Below are 21758 nucleotides of genomic sequence, written 5' to 3'. Positions count from 1 at the left end.
TATACCATTTTGTACCAAAGAGATACCAAAATTAAGAACATGCAGATAGTGTCTCGTTTTTTTTGAGGAACATTGGTTGCTTTCTCCTGTTGTGCACTGTTTAAGGTGGTATTCGTCTTTCGTTTCCTAGTCGTCCTTATTTTTGAGTTGAGACCGATGGCAACCCTGGCTATAGGTCAATGGTTCGTAACTTATGTTGGTCATCGAGAATTTTGAAGAATTTATGATCCCTTACACAAAACATTCTACAAATTTAGCCTATTTAAATTTTAGTTTTTACGGCTTATTCGTCACAGTGTAAGTGAAATGCATTAGCATATAATTTCTATATAATAGCAATTCATTTTAGGCTTCTTTCCCTTTCATCGATATGCACAAACGCTTGCCATCGAAAAGCACTTTTACTTTTTGAGTAAGTTTTTAAGTTATTTGAAGTTTTTGAAATTTCTAATGACGATTATTGGTGATTTGATTATGTTTGTTGATTGCATTGTGGCGGCACAAATTTTCATTCCTTTAATGCCTGTTAACTATCCTTTATTGTCGATGTTTGTAACATTATAAATGTCATTATGATTGAAAAAAACATGTATAATTGCTTGAAAATGTTCTCTTTTCTCTGTTTTTGTAGCACTTTGGTAAGATCTTTCACCAAAGATTTCTGTTAACACTAGAAGGACGGCAATTTTCGTATACCTAGAAGGACGGAGTGTGTCAATTGACGCAAAAGGTCAAAACGGCGCAAATCTAACGTTTTTTGTTGAGAAAACTGTGCTGTTGCTCCGAAAAAACTACTTCTATCGCATGTCCACTTTGTGCATTTTAATTAACAAAAGCAATCGCATTGAAAATACAAGCACTCGTGCCTAAACACTTCTGTTTCACGCAACTCCTTTTTCTTCTTGCACTCTTCCGGGACTTCTCTCCTGTTCTGGCGCATTGTCCCTACGAGGCTGCACTTCTTTTCAGCAAGTCGCAATGCCAGGTCAAGTGAGGTGAAAAAATTATCGCAAGTGACGTTGTAACCTCCTTGAAAAAGCGGAGCCATGAGTTTCAGTACAACGTCGGTGGGCACACTCACGTGGGGGCTCCTTGCGTCATCTTTTCCAACGTAAGGAAAACCGTTGAATAAATATTTGTTTTCAACGTCAACTGCCAGCCAGAACTTTAGACCAAACTTGTCTGGTTTATTGGCCATATATTGGATGAACTTGCAGCGTGCCTTACACGGCAATAGTTGCTCATCCACAGTTATCTTCCACTGTGGAATGAATGCTTTTTGGCAGTTTGATATAAAACTGTTCCAAAGTTGTGAAGCGAGTGCAAATTTATCATGCAATAGATTCCTACGCCTTTCCGTCTTCAGATCGAAGCGAAGGAATCGTATGAGCTCCAGAAACCTGTCTCTTGCCATGGTTTGGGAAAACATCGGACATCCCCACGACCTCCCCCACAAACTCTTCAAAGGGAAGTTGCGCCCTCCTATCACGCCACAAGCAACCACCAAGCCGACGAATTTATCTAATTCATCTAATTTATCTAACTAAGAAACTCTTACTACACTTACGCTTCGATAAACTTCAAAAATTCCGAAATTAGGCTGCGCTTGTGACGAAACTACTCTGTTTTGCGGAAAAGTTGACTTGCATAGTTTGTCGACACGTTTGTCACACCTCTGTGTTGGCAGCTGTGACCTAATTCGATAAACCTGTAATTATCAGCAGAAAGAAAACAATGCTCTCTATCGCGAGACTGGTTTTTGTACTGTGAAGTAACAATGCGTCAATTGACGCACCCCGTCCTTCTAGGTAGTGACCACGTTAATTATCTCTACCGGTAAAATAAAAACTTCATATTCATGGGTTAGTTACCTAACACTAATGTAGGAAAAGTCAGGAAATATCACGGTTTTGCGATGCACCACTTAAAAGTTATAGATGCACTTAGGTTGAAAATGCGTCAATTGAGGCGCCCCGTCCTTCTAGTGTTAAATCTGTGACAAGTATACCTTACCATATACAAACAGTATAATAACAGGAAAGCAATAATCAATTTAGTAAAGTGTGCGTATGTAGCATACCTATAGATATCTAGCATACCTATAGATACCTAGCGTATCTAGAGCCTATAGATCAGTGGTTCTCAACCGGTGGTCCGCGGACCCCTGGGGGTCCGCGAAACGTTTTCAGTTGGTCCGTGAGAACTTCGAAATTTGCAACATAAAGTACGAGTTTTTAAAATTTTTTGCTGTTTATTATTGCTTTTTGAAATAGGCTTGAACATTTGCTTAATTGCCTATTGTGATGGGACAATACAAAAGCTTATTGAGATTTATCACCCACAGGGAAGGCCTATTGTGATGCACTAGATTGCGGATTTTACGAGAAGACAGCTAGATACAGTGATTTTAAGTAAAAATATCCGCATAGTTTGATGTTATTTTGAATGAATAGCGCAGTTGTGCACCAAGACTATTAAGTAAAACTAAGCAAAGAAACATTTAAGTGCAGTCTCAGAACCCTTAGTTTGCTTAAACTTCAGGGGTCCGCCACTGCTTTGACAGCAGCAAAAGGGGTCCGCCAAGATCAGAAGGTTGAGAACCACTGCTATAGATCATTTTACTTTCGACTGCTATTTTGGTACTGTGAAAACACTTGCAAGACAAAACGGCATAATCAGAAAAGATATAAAAAATTAAATACTATAGTTTGACAAATATCCAAACTTGAGCTGAGCAACAAGAACAGTTTCCACACAATGAAGATCTTCCTGTATATGAAAGCATGTTATTTTTGTTATCTTTACTTCTAGCTGAAGAGAATGTATCAACAGATAGCGTTGCTACCCTTGCAGATGACAATTTTAATGACTAGCATTGACTGTAGGATCAACATCAATGACTAGCATTGGTCAATTAAATGTAATGCGACTTTTGCTACACTGTTTTCGAAATCATTAAAACAAAAGTTTATGGCTAATGTTTTCATGTATTTTGAGGTATTTATTGCTGCCCTGCTTAATTGAATGCTCTTTGCTGAACTGTGGGTAAATGATTAGAAAAATAGACATGTCTTCCACTTGTTCTACAAAACCATTTCATCACTGAATCAATGACCAAAAATTAGGTAAAGACTGCTAAAATATTCTCGGCACCGAAAGAAAATTTTTTTTTTGTAGGCCAGTGTAAGTGAATATCTCAACAAGAATGTAATAACTATAATTGATTTAGTTTTGACACTGTTGCAGAGTTAAGTGTGCAGTGACTAATTATTATCTATATAATGGTTAAAGTCTTCTTATTTTCTATGCTGTACCTTTTAATGGCATATTGTTATTTCCTTATTTTGGATAGAAATCACTTTATTTGCAAACTGAAGCACAGCTAAAGATTCAGTTAAATAATATTTATGTTTCTAAGTTAGATTAGTTGGGCATCCACCCATTGACCACTTGTGGACATACTTGTTTGTTATGGTTGTGTTTATTATGTTATGTGCAGATCTTTTAGAAAAAAAATTACCTCAACGAATCAGTCAAATGCAGAAGAGAAGTTTTTGTGCTTTTTGGAACTAGTAGAGGCCAGAAAGCAGAAACTAACTAGCCGGAATTAGTAGTGAAACAAATCGAACCTTACTGGTATCATACAGTTTGTCACCAATACTAAAAAATTAGAATATATTATGCCAAAGAAAATGAAAACTAGACGAGTATTTTGAAAAGTGGTCCTCAATGTACAATAATTAATATTCTCATTATGTATGCTACATGACTCTTCCATGTTCTTACTGCTTCTGATTTCTCTTGGTGATATTTTGGTTCTCTAGTTTTTCTTGTTTATCTTCGTTTATGTACCATTGTAATAAACGTCGAAAAAATTAAAAAAATACTGATTAAGCTGCTCATTTTGCAAAATTTTCAGTCAGGACTGACATGACATCTTAAACATGTGCTTGTGTTGACCAGGAAGTTTGATTTTTACGTAATGCACTTAAGAAACCAACTTTTTATGCAAACTTTATTTTAACATATAAATTATGAGCGAGTTAGTATGGTACTTGACTAGCAGTGATGGATTGAGACATCGTTTGCCACGAGAGATGCTGTTTGTTGGGCGAAAAGACTGTGAGCTTTTGCTGGAGGTGCGTGTATTCAATTATATATGTGTCCATTATTTTGTTTTCAGTATCACCGGTATTATATAACCTAGTAGTACTTTCATTTATAGACTAAACTTTGACACTACTTAATGAAGGAATTTGTAGGAAATGCATGGTTTGAATAGAATGCCCTAAAGCTTGCTCTTTGTGTTTTAACTCACCACCCTATAGTTCCATATAAGGTACTGGACAGTTGTCGAATGTGTCCATAAGTATAGTGATCTGATTGTTAAATAGCTGTTAATTTATTAAACCTTTTGCTAAAATTCATCAACTACTGTTGGGAAAAGCTTGGTTGGTATAGGTTTCAAGTAAAAATATATATTTCTGTTGTAAAGAGTGGTACTATGACACTTTATCGAAAGACACTTTATCGAACGACACTTTATCGAACGACAGTTAATCGAACCGACAGTTGATCAAACCGACAGTTGATCGAACGACAAACTTTGACAATAGCTTCAAGCAAGATTTTTGCGTGTTTCTCAAACATTGAGACAATAAGCCATTGTGATGTGCGGTCTTTGTAATGGTGTGCATTAATGAATTGTGATGTATATATCATAAAGTTGACGATTTATATTTTATATGTATATTTTATATTTGTATCATAAAGTTGACGATTTATATTTTATATCTATATTTTATATTTGTATCATAAAGTTGACGATTTCGCATGGAGGCCGGCCCGCCATGCGAAATCGTCCGGCCCGCAACATATTAACAAGTTATCACAAGAATACGGCCTGCCGTTTCTTATTGAGTTTCAAACTGCAGTGTTAGCTCTGTTTGAAAAAATTGTGGTATTGTTACGCCATAAGTTGCGCCATAAGTATTGTTACGCCATAAGTTGGTATTGTTACGCCATAAGTCGCCACAATGCGTTCAGCAAGCGTGTCTCAATGTCCCATCCGACGCTTCGCAGACTCGTCAAAAAAATAAAGCAGGAACAAGGTTCCAACGAAATGTTTATTTGAGCAATTGAGTGCTGGAATTGCTGGCCCACCTCGGAAGAAGCGCTACGACGCTGTCAACCAACGGCTGAAGAGCATAGTCGAAAATTATGACTCAACGAATATTGACATAAAAAGTTATCTTCGAGCAATTGCACACAACTTGTAATTAAATGAATGCGATTGAAATGTGCACTTCGTCAGTTGTCGTTCTTTTAACAGTGCATATCGTCAGTTGTTTCGATAAATTGTGGATCTTTTAACCCTATCCTAACCAGGCTCGCGAGTTTACTAAAAAGACTAGGTGTGGCCAACCCCGCACACACATTTGCAATCGTTAATTAATAGAAAACTATGCGTCGTAGACTGATGAGATTTTTACAGGTTAGTAGAAACATCATCTGGCTTCCTGTATACATCATAATTGTAAAACTAAAGAAAGTGAATTTAGTGTAAATTAGGTATTTCTAAAAGTGACACATTTCTAGAAATTCTTCTTGTTACGCCGCGCCCCCGCTGTGAGAAGAGAACGAAAGAGAATAGTTAGTCAAGTTGTTGGTGCGTAAATGAGTAATACGCTTCAATGCGGAGAGAGAGCAAAATTATATAAATATCACAATATCTCAAAAATTACAAAATCCAACTTTATCAAACAAACATGGACAGATAGCTGAACATTTTTTATGAAAAGTCACCAAATTTTAATTTTCTACAGCAAACAATGCAACGGTACGCCACGTTTTGCTATGACTGTGTGCGGGAGAAGCAACAGTCGATTCGATCAACTGTCGCTTTGATCAGCTGTCGGTTCGATAAAGTGTCGTTTGATCAACTGTCGGTTCGATTACTTGTCGTTTGATCAACTGTCGGTTCGATTACTTGTCGTTCGATCAACTGTCGTTTCGATCAGCTGTCGTTCGATTAAGTGTCGTTCGATAAACTGTCGTTCGATTAAGTGTCGTTCGATAAAGTGTCTTTCGATCAGGTGTCGCGTCACGGTAAAGAGTAGTATGTGTTAAACTCGTTTTTAATCATCATAAGCTTGCTAGTAGTAATACAAGCGCAGATACATAAATGATTATATTATGGCAGGCAACTTTCTGGCACACTTTTATTGGAACGATTTTTGAACTAAATGGAAGCAAACAAACATACAGTGTATAAAAGCTTTGTCAGAAGCTTTTGCAAAAGAATAAGTCTGGGATGAGATTAATAGTGTAGTAAATTGATAATATTCCAAAACAATATATAGCTTTACCTGGGAATTATTACTTACTGGAATCATTTATCATCACAAAAATGAACAATAAAATACAACAAGATACACAGCATAACACTACAACAAATAAACTCAGTGGAAAATTAATCCTAAAAATATTGTTTTTATGTATTATATAGTAAACTCTGGTTCTACATTCAAATGCAAAATTGTCAACCTTCTCAATAGGAGATATAACCTTGACATGATGTGTATCTATACCTCCTTTAAAGTCAGAAATTATTTTAGTAATAAACCTTGCGTGCCACGGTGCCCATAACATTTGTTTCTAAAGTGGTGTGTCAATTCACATGCCCGCATGATGTGAAATGTTCTTACATTCATTGACATGGCGGGCAAGGGCTTGCATCCTACCAATATTTTCTTTTTTTGGTGGCAGATATAGGCATTGGTGTGTTTGTTCAATGCCTGATTGTTTTCGTCCAACCAATATTTTTAGTCTCCTACTCCTCTGCTTATATAAATTGTATAATAAGTCTGTTTGCAACTTTCTCACAGAAATCACTGGGTAGTGGGCATGGGCACATGAAATTAGACTGCCTCTATGCAAAATCAGCCACAATTAACTATTTGGATCAGTGTACACCGGCTTTACATTGTATCTCGTCCTATGTCATTTGTGTTACCATTGTGCATTTAATGTACGTAATAGGAGTTTGAATGTTTTGGGACCTTCAACAAAGATAAGATTAATGATCCAAAGGGATTATCTCACTACCGAAATAATCAATACATTTTTCTGTCAAATAATAACTGACTGATCCGACAAAAGTTACATTTACCATGTTACATTTTGGATTGTATACTGTTTATTTTACATCTTTTTTTGCCATGCTGTTCACCATGCAAAACCATCACCAATTATACCCTGAACTTTTTCTTTTCTAACTACTTCTGAACAAAGTTGTTATGTATGATTGGTAAGTAAATTGCTAAATTGGTAACAAATACAACAACCAAATACAGTATATAAAATTTGTTTAACATAGTTTAACAATGTAAATTGAACTACTTATGACATAACAGCTGCTGCTGCAAAAGTGCATGTTCACTTTGCGCATATTATTGAAAATTTGGTAATCCATTTGCACATGTTTACATTGTAGGTAGCTATAAGCCAGAATATTGGTGTACACTGTACAGTTAGATCTTATTAATCTGGACCACTTTGTTTCATCAAAAATATTATTTTAGAGGTATCGGCATAATCAAAATCAAAAGATATTTCTGTGAATGTGAAAAAAGAACTGTACCGGTATTGTAGATCAAATTGGGTCAAAAATGACAAGAAAGGGCTTCTGAAAATTGGCTAATGACAAACATTAAAAAGTGATAAACATGAAAACTTGACGTAATAACATGTTGCTTTTGTCGTAATCTGGGTGAGCGGTTATTTTTTTTCATTTATTAGCATATCTGTTACTAAACTTCCCTATTGGAAATGGACAGCAAGTTTTCTGTATAAAATAAAAGGGTGAAATGCATGGAAGAAATTCATTTGTAGCAGTTCCATGTCGGATAATAGAAATTCCATTTTTTGGGGGTTAGGATAAATGAGGCCTCAATGTAAATATATATTTAAAACATGGCAAGCCCATAAAACATTGCACGTATCACCAAATTTAATCTAATTGTGATGCTATCATACATTTTTATCAATTCTAGATGGATGCCATTCGGGAAGTTGTTGAAAGTTCTTGGATATGCATTAAATTAACTTAACCTGTTGTTAATTTAAAAGTATTAATATCACAACTTCCTGTGTTAGTTTTAAAACAAAAAATTCTTGTCCTTCGTTATCCTATGTAGTATATATATCTATATTATATTTTTATTGTTGTTTTAATGTTTTATTCAGTCAAAAAGTGTGGACAAACAACATGCTGTACTCAACTACGATTCTGTGCAAGATGCTTTTAGAATTAAAGACCTTGGTAGCGTAAATGGGGTATGTTTTATATTTCCTTATATTTTGCTACCTTCTTATGATGAATGTGTTTAGTAGAAAACATAGAAGGGTCGAAAAGAACCCAAACTTGAATAGACATCTATGGTGAGATTCAGTCTAACCTAAGTTCACCTTTAATTATAAGTTGTCAATTTTAACAAGGAAAAATTGTATAGTTTATCGTAAAAGTAAGGTTTGCAATATCTTGCTAATTATTATATGCCAATTTAAAACTAAAGTTTTCGAAAGTTTGTTGCCGGTACTGTACTAAATTTTTCTTAAAAGAACAAATTAATTAGCATTTTGTTATTTAAGAACTAAACGAAGCAAGACATTAATTGTACATTTTTTATTTGGCCCACCCTGAGAAGATTCTGGATTTATTTTTATCAGGACACATGATGCTTAATATCTGGCATTCCTAGTGGATAATAGCAACATATGTTTTAGATAAAACATTGTTACAATCCCTGTGGGATTACTGGTTAGCTGAGTGCCTGACTCATATTGATATTGATACATATCACTTGTAACCACAAATTGGATTGTTTAGCTGATAGCCTTAATGGATGTAGCAATATTATATACTGTTTATATCGATATTACATGTAAGGTTGTTTATAGCATCAGAAATAAGATATTAATAACCAAAGCTTCAATACATGAAGTAGTTTTTGCACTCTTTGTATTTCACATGCTTCGTAGCATGTTTATTAAAATATGTATTGCATGGATAGGTTTGTATAGCGTTTAAAGTCAAAGCACCAAAACCTTTGTATAGTAAGTTGTGGAGTAATGTATTGTAAGTTCAGTTTTCTACAGATTCGGAGATCTTTTGTGTTTATCTTGTTGGGAAAGATAATAGTCCATTGTTGTCGATTCTAGTCATTGTTTTGCAGTCCCAACAAAAACATACCTTACAAGATTAACCACAAAGTCTATCACAAATATCATTGTTGTTTTATGTGATGTACCTGCTTTCAACTGTGCTGGCTAGATACCATATTATTTGCAAATAATTGTGAATATTTTCTGCTAGTTTATTGTTATCTTGGAGACACGGATTAGTGCTTTATTTTAAAAATTGATCTTTTTAGACGTATGTGAATGAAATCAGACTTCCTGAACAAGTTTACATAACCCTAAAAGATGGTGATACTATTAAATTTGGACATGATTCCAGACATTACAGTATTGCCAAGGTATTGTTGGGTTGTTATAGCCAGTTTATAATTTAAAAAAACCAACTGTTAAACCACAAGAAACAATGTAATGTAAAACAAACAGTCTAATAGTACATGATGATGTAACAATAATCATGATAAAGCATTATTTCTAAAACCTTTCTTGACAGTTGATTCGTGTTTTGAGCTGTGATAATGGAAGTTTATTGATCAAAAGAGGTGCCTCTACATCTTCCTCTAGCTCTAGCTCCAGCTCTAGCTCCAGCTCTAGTTCGTCGAGCTCATCCTCTGGTGATTTTTTGTCTTTTTTTATTGAAAATTTTAACAGCTAAAATACAGTCTTGTTTGCATGCCTAAAAAGTCTTGTCACTGTATCAAAGATAAACTTTTAACCCTGGCCACATAAAATTCTTCATACTTATGTTATTCTTTAGATAAAAGTACAGATAAGAAATCACAATCTGCGCATAAAGAGGAACATTATTTTGAAATCCCCACAAAAGACATCAAACCAACCACTGCGAAGAAGGATGGGCAAGATGACCAGGAGTCAAAAGCAAAAAAATCAAGTCAATATTCATATTTACATGCACTAGAGTAGAAACTTTAGATTTATTATGCATTTTTGTTTACCGAGTTTATACTTTATAAGCTTCAAGTAGCATATTTCCTGGCACTGAATTAATCAAAAAATAATAAAATCACAGTAGTTGATAGACTGAATTTGTTGAAGTAACAAAAACAATGCAAAAAGAAACATTTCTAACTGTAAAAAAGTATTGCAAAACCATGTGAGCTGTGTAATGTGGTACTACGACAGTTTATCGAACGACAAATAATCGAACCGACAGTTGATCGAACGATAAACCCTAACCCTAACTCAGTCGATTCGATCAACTGTCGGTTCGATCAGCTGTCGTTCAATTAACTGTCGCGTCACGGTGTAATGTATTCTGTTATCATTTATTTTTTGGATTCATTTTTATGAGCATAGTTACTGGCTCTAATTTTGTTTTTGTTTGAATTTTTCATTGTTTTCAAGGTTTTCTCAGAGTACTGGTATCTTTTTATCTCCTAAATGTTAGATACTGATGTGAAAAATAGAAGAAGTAATACAACCAATTATAATGTTATTGCATAATGAATTACCAGAGCTGGGAAATCATTTTTTCTCACTTGTCAATGAAAAAAAGAGCATTGCTCGTACTTTCACTCTTCTATAAAACATAAGCACACTCGTTTTGCCACTCACGCCTCTATTTTTAGCAATTAAAAATATTTTCACTCCAGCACATTTTCAAAAGTATATCGTGTTTTTATGTTGCAAATTTACATTGTAAAACGTGTGCCCAGTCCAGTCCAAAGACTTAATTTTTTTTTTAATTCAACCATTTGTATCCAGTTTGTGCATTTTCAGTATTGTTTGTGCAAAAAAATAGAGCGTCGAGACTCGAGTGGATAACCCTATAAAAAGGGCGCGCTTGTGGTTCCACTATAAATTTAAAAAAGAGTGGTGCTGTTGAGATTGCTTACAAAAGAAAGGCGAACACTCGTGTCTAGCTCTGTAATTTACTTCACCTATTTACTACCGTATTAAAATTATAAACCAACTTGAAGGAAAAGTTGTTCTTCCAATCCAACATTTCATAAATTGTTTCTTTGTTCTCTGTTTCAGTTTTGCCTCATCAATCAAAACCTCCTCGCAGATCAACTTCTTTTACAGTGGCCATTTCTGATAATGAACCATTTACCACCGTCAGCACGAAAAACTTGCAGCACTATGCATCACTGCGTAATTCTAAAAGGATTGCAACAAAGGTATATTTCTAGATCATTTCTGCCTCTTGACAAAATTGATTTGTATCATCTGCCACAGGTAGGCGCAAAGGCAACCATCCCACGGACAGCTTAAATATAAAACATTAACATCAAATGGACTAATGTTTTCACATATGCTTTACTTACAAAGGGTGAAGCGTCGGATTCAATAGAAAACTGGTTTGCAATTAACCAGCCCTGTAGAAGAGGAAATTCTCCATCAAAAGACAAAGAAGGAACAAGTAATGTTGAAAAATAGAACTAGTTATTTTTGTGTAGACATTGATAAGTGGTTTTAACCGTTTTTCTTAGCATACCCCTTCTGTTTTTTGATTTTTTAAGCATTTTTTGCATCTTATGTACGATAAATTAACTAGAAGTTTCTACAATTTACCCATTAATACAGCAAGAAACATAAAATCTGCCCTATTTGAATACATATCAACACTTAATCGTTGATGGTTACGTGAAGCTTCACATTATTCTTTACCATATCCATGGATAAGACGCTAGTGTTATATCAATTGTGCAATATTTGTATGCTTGCTACGGGATCAAATTTTCAGTTATCATGCATATTCTTATATGCGTACTCTATTTTCCGTAGTGTTGATGCCTTTATTTGTTGAGGTATACATATTTTATATACATGAGTGTGTAGTAAGTAAGTCAGATAAGATGTACTCATTTTATTTTCCATCTTGGATAACTATGTCAAAAGTCGTCACAAATAATGGATTCAAGTTAATCAGTAATTTACCATATTGCAATATTAAAACAATACCAAAACAGATCACATCAGGATCTAGTAAGGAATAAAAATTCACCTTCGCCTGACCACAGGAGAACTGTACTATACGCTGCAAAAAACAAAAACACTGTACAGTACCCTTAAAATCTTCTTATCTGTAGCCTACTACAGATAAGATACTGGTATAAATAATACGTTTTTGTAAAAGCTGCTCTAATCTTAGTATGGTTTAAAAATCTTAACCTTCTGGCTGAGGAAAGTCATTGCACGACTTAAACTCGGAGCTGATTTCTGATGGTTCAAGCCCTGGTTACTGAGCTAGAGGTTGTGCAAGTTCCTATTGATCACACATTTTTTAAATTTGTTATATAGGTTTTTGTATACTGTATTGCCCGAATTTGGAACTGTTCATTAGGACCAATGAATAAAAGCAAGCCCTGCCTGTCAAGCCTGCCTTACACAAGGGCATTACAACGAAAGGTAGTGCCACTGCGTACTGAATATGGGCTGCATTATTGCAAGTCCAGCGCACTAACCCCTCAGCTACCAAGCCAACAGTTCAAACTATGTCAAAATATTTTAATTACATATTTGAGGATCATGCAGTAATAAAATTGTTGGTTTCAAAAGTTGGTAAATATACTTACATGTCACCGAAATGTCAAAAAAACTATTTACTTTGATGGAAATGTACTAAAAAGATAACCAATACTAGCACTGCAAGTACTTGGCAGCTTAACTAAGTAATCCTAAATAGCTAATACTTAAATAATTATAAAATAGAAGCCACGGATGATCAAAAATAAAAAAAATAGTAAAATCGGCTTCTATTCGAATAAAGACAGTAACCAATTTGATCACATGATGAAATATTTATAGCCCTGAATATTGAAATATGCTAATTAATTGATAACTAAGTACTTTACAATTAGTTATTAATTTCCAATTCAAAGTATTTTACATTTCATTTTTCATATTTTTATGCTTTTGTCATCTCATTTATGGCATACGAAAAATAATGACATTGTTGTATATTGATTTCCTAGGTGTACATAGAGATGGCACTAAACTGAGGAAAGATCGGTGAGTTTTATAACTTACTATATACTGTAGCAGTTGATTGAAATACTACATTAACATGTGTTTAAAACAGTACTTCTCAATTTCTTTAAAATTGTGTCATTGTATAATTCTAGTGGCTGGCTGTTTGTAAGTCACATTTAGTAAGTCACGATTGTGTTAAGTAAGTTTCCGTGTGAGGCAATTTGTCTTGTTACAGACATACTATGAACTATGGTAGCCTTGTCATACATCCTAACCGTTTGTCAACTGAATACCAAAGGATAAAATAAACATAAACATAAAATAAGCTTTGGTATAAAATTGTTCACAACAATTAAATGTAGTTTTCATAATATCGCTTGGAGGAGATTTTTTAATTGTTACCCTTTTGCATTTCAGAGTCTCACAGTCCGAACATAGTAAAGTAGAAGGTAAAAATTTGTCAAAATAAGTCAGCATAATTAATAACTTTTACTTGTGAAGTATGCCATTGTTTGCTGTATGAAACTTGTTGATGTGATAAGTTTTTGCTCTTTTTTAAGAAGCTTCAACATTGCATTTAAACTAGCTATGTCCAACCCGCAGGCCGCATGCGGCTCTTTTGGAGGTTTTTTGCGGCCGTGGTGTTGGTATCGTATTATATGTGCAGTATATATGTGTATGAAAGTGTGCTGTTGATTATTATTTTATTCATGTACAAATTGCTTGAGCGTCATAACGTCCGTTATTGTGCGTGTTGTTAGTTCTGCGTTTATGTGGTTAGTGTAAGTTATTCATGGTGGCAATATGCGATCCGAATTGAACTAGCGATGTAATTTTTGGCCCACTGATGTATTTCGGTTGGACATCGATGCCTCAACACAACGGAACAAATCCATTGTTTGCTAAAGTTTTTATAATAAATTTAATTTCTGTAGCTCAATCAGTGAAAAGCAAGAAATCAACGTCTCGATCTGTGATTTCCAAAGCTTCTGGGAAGAAGCAAGTGAATGGCAGTATTAAATCTCGAAGATCAATCAATAACATCAAAAGTAAATGCATTATGTTATTTATAACAGAACTTTATATAGTGTAATTAGTAATATAGCTCTGAATATTGATAGTATAGTGTAGCTGTTATTTAAATGCATTTAAAACATGTATAAGTTGGCGGTTTGCGATATTTTTGCGTCATCTCTGGTGATTATTTCCAGATAATGTTAGCTTTTATTTTATTTAACACGAACATACGCAATTACACAATGCACATACTTTGCAAATAGTATTACTACTAGTTTGTTGTTTAACCCATGCCAGCGATGTGAAATTGCAGTAGAAGTGGCATTTCTATCTGTTCACACAATGCTTGTACACAGTCAGCTTTCTTGTAAGCACAGTACATAACATATCCACTCATGTGTACCTCAAGACTCACTTAAATTTTTCACTCACTGACCACTTTGAGAAATTATTTTGATGTCAGAAGCTCACAGCTCACAGCACAAGGCTTAAATACAACAACAAGTCACATGAATTATATTCATTGGTGAAGTACTTCACAGACTCTAACATCGAAAGGATTTTTTTTTAAATGATAACAAAAAATTTTATGTTTCAAGGCAAACTGCACATGTTTGAAGGTGAAATATACATGGATATATACCGCATATTGTTTTCGTAACGTTAAGAAAAATTTGGTTTAGCATTTTACATGTACTTTATTGTCTTGCCAAAGGACATTACTACTATAGCGTTTTGTGTCACCAGATGTTGATTAAGCTTCAAGTGGTGATATAGTAACCTGTTTTAAACTGTAGGTTCAACTAACAAATTATCCAAAAAAGGAAAAGGATCTTCAAGCAGTAGCAGGTAAGAGTCACATAAAGTCAGACTTCTACTTGAGTAGAGGAAGATTCTTCTTTTTTCTGTTAATTTTAGAACGTGCTTCTGGAGATATGGTTTTAAGATTTTTTATTAAAACTAAATACTTTTAGTACAAGCAGCAGTAAAACCTCTGCCAAAACTGTACCAAGTGAAAGTGGAACATACACTGTAGAAAATGAGAAGAAAGAAATTGAAAACACAAGAAAAGGCAAAGCTAACCAGGACCTTGAACAGGTTTTCTGGCTTATTGTGCTATATTACCCTAAACACAATAACTTCCTTTACATTGCTTTTTAGCTTTTTGTAGGGGTAAATATTATTGCATATGTCATCATGATATATTGAATTATTAGAATCATTAAGATATTGTTAAATATTCATTCACATATCAGTACCGCTGATTACTTCAACTGGATAATGAAATATGTTTAATAGTAGAAAAATGAATTACAATCCAATTTAGAAGTAACATTAAGTTTCATTTTGAATTACTTGATCTTCTTAACCTTTGCTCCCTAGAAATTTCAGCGCTCTTCTGCCATCTTGTAGATTAAGCAGCATTGTTTTCATAGAATGAATTAAATGGAATGGAAGGTTTAGTTATCAGTCCATCAGGATATCATATTTTATGAAACAGATGTCCATGTATTACATTACTTAAAGCACAATAGATACCAGCTTCAGTTTCTTCCTGTCTTGTATCCATCTATATTTGTACCGACCTCAGCTGGTTCCATATGCACAATATTGTTATAAAAGCATGCAGCAGAGGGAGGTTGGACAAAGCCAACCCATGAAGTTTTGTTTTTTAGTGAGTTGTACAGATATTAGAAACAGTTCGTGGTCACAGCACTTGGTTGTTAACATTGAACCTTTTTTGTTTAAACTAACTGCCAACTTAAAAACGCTCAGTCTTTTTGTTCGCGATGTGTCTTGCACTTATGCATCATTTTTTTCAGTGTAAATGAACATGTTTTACCGTTTGTATATGACAGTGTAGCTGTAGTAGATGATGATACTATCCAGGTTATTCAGTAATTATTATTGCTTATTAGTAACAAAGTTATTTTGAAGAAAGCTTTTGAGGAATTGCTGGCCAGCATTTTTTGTTAAATAATGCCACAACATTGTAACTACTTGCAGTCCTGCATTTTACCCCATACTGCTAAAATTAGAAACTTTGCTGATAGGGATTGCTTATTTAGTTTGGTGCTACCACTTCTTCAATAGACCCCACACAAAAGAAAGGCGTAATAATACAGCTATATTGACTTTAAACCTTCTATGTGTTCTTTACAATGGAGTCATTCAAAGTTCACCTGAATTGAATTGAATGTCCTCACCCATTATCAAGATTTTGTTTATCACACAAAGTTGAATAATGTTATTTGAACAAGAAAGTGCAATGTTTTATAAGTAGTTAACACTTATATTAAAGCTTACGCCATCAGCAAAAGCACATAACTAGGTAAATGACAACTTTTCATGAGCAAAAGTAGTTTTATTTTTTCAATCTTGTCAATCACTGAACACTTTTAAAATAAAGGTAGAACATGCTATGTATGTGGGTTAGGTATATTTCTTTTGTATTCCATTGTTCTGTTCTTCCCATTGCACTTAAGTGGCATATAGCTACCCCCAAGTAGTAATTTTCCTCTTTTGTGTTAAGGATTAGGTTTTAAGTACTGTATAATACCTTTAGTAGACTTTAATACCAAGATTTCAAGAGGTGTCAGGTGCCAACTTTTATGCTTAGTTAGAATATATATTTTTTTAACAAAGTCAGATTTATCTGCAGTTGGAAAGCTTGAGATTATACAATGCAGTACTCTTAGAAAACATAATTTGGAGCTTAAAATAATGTTATCAGTCACTTAATATGAATGTAGAAACCCTTAATTTGCTAATGACCGTGATATCGTTTATGAATTGTAGATACTTGGAGTTACTGATCCCAATAACAATAGGTCCAGCTGGGTTAACGAATGGATCAGTCAGCATCAGATATCATCCCCAATTACTGATAATCACAACGGAATTTACGAAGATAATGAAGGTGTTTTTATTTATATAATTCTTAAATGTTTCTGCTCAACAGGGATTTGATTTAAAATTTAAGTAAAAGTTGCTGCATCTCTGTTGGAAATCTGTACAAATTTATATTGGCTCAAGTGTTTCAATTTAAAGTTGTTTTCAGATAAAATGAGTCATTCTGGATCAGAAGGGCAGCGGATACGTCGTTCTCTGCCTGCCATTCCAATTGTTGCTGTAGAAGCTGCTAAAAAAGCATACATTGCAAATCAAAATGACCGGTGAGTGAGGTATTAAACACAAAATGTAAGTTTTACTCAAAGCTAAGTTAATATTTTATTTTAAACAGCTGCGTCTAAAAAGTTGTTTTTATTTTTGATGCTTAGTTCTCAGCATTTCAGGTTTAGCTCATTAGCACTCAATGCGATGTCTTATTTAACATGTAATAATCTCCAATGCATGGTAAACAGTTTAATGTTTTCATTATTTTTCATCATATCCAACTTAATTCCATTGGTGCAAATTGATAATATTAAATGCGTGAAAAGTTAGGGGAAACGTTATTGTCCCTATTGTAATTTATAACAGCTATGAATACATACAACAACTATTAATTCTCATATACATTTAGATATAAATCATAACCATAATAGGGCAGTTGTCCCTTTTTCCGATCACTCTGTAAACGCTTCTTTGCCAAGTAACTGTGTCGCTCAAGTTTAAGCAACCCAATTTTTCTTTCCTTGTACACTGTGCGTGAGGGAACAAATTTAAAACAGGTGTTTTACACAGACCTAGCTTAAGGCCCGGGATGATCAGTTGCACCACTATACACATACAGTCAGTTAGCTGCCTACAAATTCATGTAAATGATGATGCATTTATGTTGATTGTTTCTGGTTTTTATTTATAATATATAAAATTATACAACAAGCTTGATTGCAGTATCTTCCTGCTACATGCTGGCAGCTGCTTTGTAGGTGAGAAGATAGTGGTATTTACTATCAAGTAAATCTGTACAAAATTCAAATTTTTTTAAACAATTTTTTTTTATAAAATTGGTTTCATCAGTTGGTAAAGGCATAGCACTAATGGTTCATGATGCCAAAAAAACTATGAAGTTATGTTAGCCAACGTTTAAAACATTTTTACACTTGTTTTGGTCAGTGAGCTGCTTCTTTTTGTTTAAGTTTGTTTTTATGCTAAAAATACATAATCATGGGTTGTTCTTCCATGCTAGCTTTCTTGCAACACTTTGTATTATTCCTCGTTTTTAATTAATTTAATGCAATTTTCATTTAAATTAAAAGGCTATATAAAGGCTTGTGTATGGATGGTTCATTCTTATGAAATCTAACTTGTACTAGGTCTCAAAGTCCTTCAGTGGAGAATGATTCAGCAGTAAAAAAGTCTGCACAAAACTCACACAAATCAACAACAAATGGAATGCCTGCAGAGAATCCGAACACCACTAATACCACTGCAGAAAATACAAAGTGTTTAAAGTCATCAGTAGAAACTCTGTCCAAGTCTGATTTGAAAAACACAATACCTTCAAAGTCTGACAGAGCAAGAAAGCAATCTATGCAGTTAGATGTTGTACAAAAACTTTCAGAAGAAAACAAAAATGCACCGAATGAATCCACAAAATCCAAAAAGCTAATTTCTTCTATGCACTCACAAAAGGAAAAATATTTATCCAAAAGAAAATCTTCAAAAAGTTCATCAAGTTCATCATCTTGTAGCTCTTCCACTGAGCGATCCCTTGTCAGGTCTAGGAGTTTTACCAAGATGAAACCAAGTGATGTTGTGCCACAAACAGAAATACCAAATATCACAGAAACACCCCGGCTTCTTCGCTCTAGTAGTTTTACTAAGCTCTCGCCTTCGATGCCTAAAGAGCTTATTCCAAGAATTTCCTCAGAGTCAAGTAGTTCCTCATTGGAAACAGATTCACCAGATCATGGTGGAAGCAGCTCATTTAACACAATAAATAATGAGGAGGTGAGCGTTTGTTAAAATTTATTATGGCTTGAATTTCATCTATGTTTAGCTTGTACATGGCACATAAAGCAATTTATTCAGTATACTATAAGAGATTTGTGATCCAAAAAATATTAAATCTAAATTTTTGCTCAGGTTGTGGATGGATTGTTATATGCAGAATATGATGACTCAAGTATTGTCAGTTTAGCAGATGGTCAGTCAGATGATCGTTTTTCAAGACCTAGTCCTCGTCAAAATATTTCCCAATACTTAAAAAATCAAAAAGCTTCCATGGCTGCAGCAACACCCAGAGCTAGTTGCAGTTCACCAACGCTAACTAGATCAAGAAACAATTCGAGAAAATCTGCTTCAACTAAAGTAAATGTCTAGTTTAGTTAAACTGTTTTTATAATAAACTTTTTCTGTAGTAAACTAGGTAGAAAATAATGCAAGAAATTTCAACTCAGAATATGCACCCAATAACAAATAAATCGATTAACTTTGTTCAGCCGACTTGCTCAACACTATCTTCAGACACTGAGTGTACCAATAGAAGCTTTCGGCGGACAGTCTCATCAGCTATTAGAAACAATTCTTGCTCTGATTGTGAATCGCCAAATATGCGACTCAACAGAACTACTCTTCTTCGACAAAACAGGGCTAAGGACGAAAATGCTCGGTTAGAGTTTTATCCGGTGAAGTCGTGCATTTAGTTTACGCATAAACTTGGGATTGTTGACATAATTTCTTATGTGCAAACACAAGTAGTAAAAATTTGTCAATAATAATTGTCAATTTTTTATAGAAAAAAAGTTGAGTTATACAGAACAAAGCGTGTTACTTCTGCTTCATCAACCTCAATGACAAGTTCTGTTCAGTCCTCAAAAGATAACACCAAGGAAATGAGAAAGAAAAAAGGTTTGGTACTAGGAAACGGGTATAATGTACCGCTAGATATGTTAATTAATGAATCATAATAAAATAGCAACTTATTACTATGTAGGTTTTCGCTTCACTATAATAGTTGATCTATTTGTTGCTGAACTTGTTTCAGTGATGAGCAGTGCAGAACGTTTGAAAGAACTTTCAAAACCACCTGCAAGAAGAATGGTACGAAACAGTGAGACAGAATCTTCAGATGTTGAGAGTTACTTGGGGTCATCTAGAAGAAAGGTATTTAGATTTTAATAAACTTATGCGACCTGTCTTGTCAAGTTTTTATTAATAGTTCAGTTAAAATGTTTCTTAAAATTTTTTAAATTAGGCAACCAACTATACACCTACAAGAAGAAGATCTCAAGATGTTACTTCATCAACCACAGGAAGTGATATCATGGCGACAAACAGATCTGGTACAAGTTTGGGTGCTAGAATTGTCAGGGAAAGTCGTAAAAGTAACAGGTCTGTGTAAAGCGTGAATTTTATTATTGCATTTCTGCCTGTGTGTTTTCACAGTACGTTAACTGGTTTGTTCAACTGACTGGTTAATTTCGTTGTTTGACTTAACTTTGCATTTAAACTTTGCATTTAATGCCTATCCACACCTACAGTCATTTTTACATATTTCTTCATGTGTTATCACAGGTGATGTGAATAAATACATAGAAAAAGTTATGTAAACATTTGCAATTACATTAGATTGCAATACCACCGAAGATCTGAAGATGCCAATGCAAAGCACAACCACTTAATTAGTCATCACTTTAAGCAACGGCGTTCTGCGACTGACTATACATCAACGTCTGAATCCGAAATGGACGAGCTGGACGCTAATAACAACATTGCACGCACAGGATCGTCATACTCTCACAACAGGCAAGTTGCAAATGACCAGTAGGGATGTGGCTTTGACACGCCTCACTTGGTTACTAACAGATTACATGAGCTTTTTAATGGAATTATTATTCCGTTAATCATTATGACGATGATTAACACAAATTAATATTATTGTTGCGTAGATCACCTCCTGATGGGGAAATAAGTGAGGAAATTGCACGAGTCAGTCATGATCTAGCTCGTGATCTTCATCTTCTTTCCACCAAGACAGTGGACGATTTCACATCATCATCGCTCATTTCACAAAGCACAGTATCACCATCTGAAACAGATAGTCTTGAGCCTTGCACAATTGTAGTAAATTCGCCACCATCAGCTCCAGAACATCGAAGAACATGGAACAGTGCTAGGTCGGCTCTTGACGGCCTTATGCTGTCCAATGTATGTGCACTTTCAGCAAGACTTTGTTCTGTCGCTGACAATCTCACGAAAAAGATTGCTGTCTTGCATGGAGGATCTGGTACTTACAATTTATCGCAGTCACAAGTTCCACTCTTACAACAAACAGCATCTCAAGAGATGGCTTCAATTGTAAATAACTTACGTACAGTAGAAATGCAATTACTGCAAGCTAACGAAATTATTGATCCTAATAAAAAACTGCAGGAATTAATTGATTAGGCACGTTTTCTGTTCAACGGTGGTTTAAGAAACTTCTTTACCAAGATGCCTCCATTGATGATGGATATGTGTGCTCTTTTGCACTAAAATTTTCCCACTGTGTATTATTTGAAGATTGTAACTAGGCCTTAACAATTTAATCATGTGCCTTTGTAATTTTAACCACTGTGTTTACATACCTAGATATATATTTAATTACTTATATTATAAATTGCAGAAATTTTACCTTATGTGACGGCATTTTGTCAATAAAAAACACCACGAGTGAA

At 34.4% G+C, this 21758-nt stretch overlaps 1 protein-coding gene across 2 annotated transcripts; it reads left to right on the top strand.

Annotated features, from left to right (window-relative positions):
* The first annotated feature begins 2134 nt into the window (after positions 1-2134).
* Positions 2135-21758, top strand: LOC143461568 (uncharacterized). 2 transcript variants are annotated; one of them, XM_076959333.1, is made up of 22 exons: positions 2135-4139; positions 8248-8337; positions 9435-9539; positions 9692-9812; positions 9956-10090; positions 11197-11339; positions 11491-11581; positions 13137-13173; positions 13552-13583; positions 14070-14183; positions 14949-15000; positions 15126-15249; positions 16951-17071; positions 17213-17327; positions 18414-19050; positions 19186-19410; positions 19542-19711; positions 19838-19950; positions 20036-20205; positions 20297-20433; positions 20671-20847; positions 20991-21758. In XM_076959333.1, the coding sequence occupies exons 1-22, from the start codon at positions 4035-4037 to the stop codon at positions 21487-21489; spliced, it is 3513 nt and encodes a 1170-aa protein (XP_076815448.1). In that variant the 5' UTR covers positions 2135-4034; the 3' UTR covers positions 21490-21758. The 2 variants fall into 2 exon arrangements, with proteins under 2 accessions (XP_076815448.1, XP_076815449.1); XM_076959334.1 differs by having other exon boundaries at positions 2136-4139; positions 20087-20205.

Source organism: Clavelina lepadiformis, chromosome 6, assembly GCF_947623445.1.
Source record: "Clavelina lepadiformis chromosome 6, kaClaLepa1.1, whole genome shotgun sequence".
In the NCBI taxonomy this organism is placed as follows: Eukaryota; Metazoa; Chordata; class Ascidiacea; order Aplousobranchia; family Clavelinidae; genus Clavelina; species Clavelina lepadiformis.
The sequence above is the reverse complement of the archived record's forward strand: the minus strand, read 5'-3'. Positions and strand labels throughout refer to the sequence as shown.

What these genes read in the sequence shown, in the direction of transcription:
- LOC143461568 (XM_076959333.1), top strand. Translation starts at nt 4,035, where the DNA reads ATGAGCGAGTTAGTATGGTACTTGACTAGCAGTGATGGATTGAGACAT. An exon ending in AATTTACGAAGATAATGAAG is followed by an intron (nt 17,072 to 17,212) that starts GTGTTTTTATTT and finishes AGTTGTTTTCAG; the next exon opens with ATAAAATGAGTCATTCTGGA. An exon ending in GCTAAGGACGAAAATGCTCG is followed by an intron (nt 19,712 to 19,837) that starts GTTAGAGTTTTA and finishes AATTTTTTATAG; the next exon opens with AAAAAAAGTTGAGTTATACA.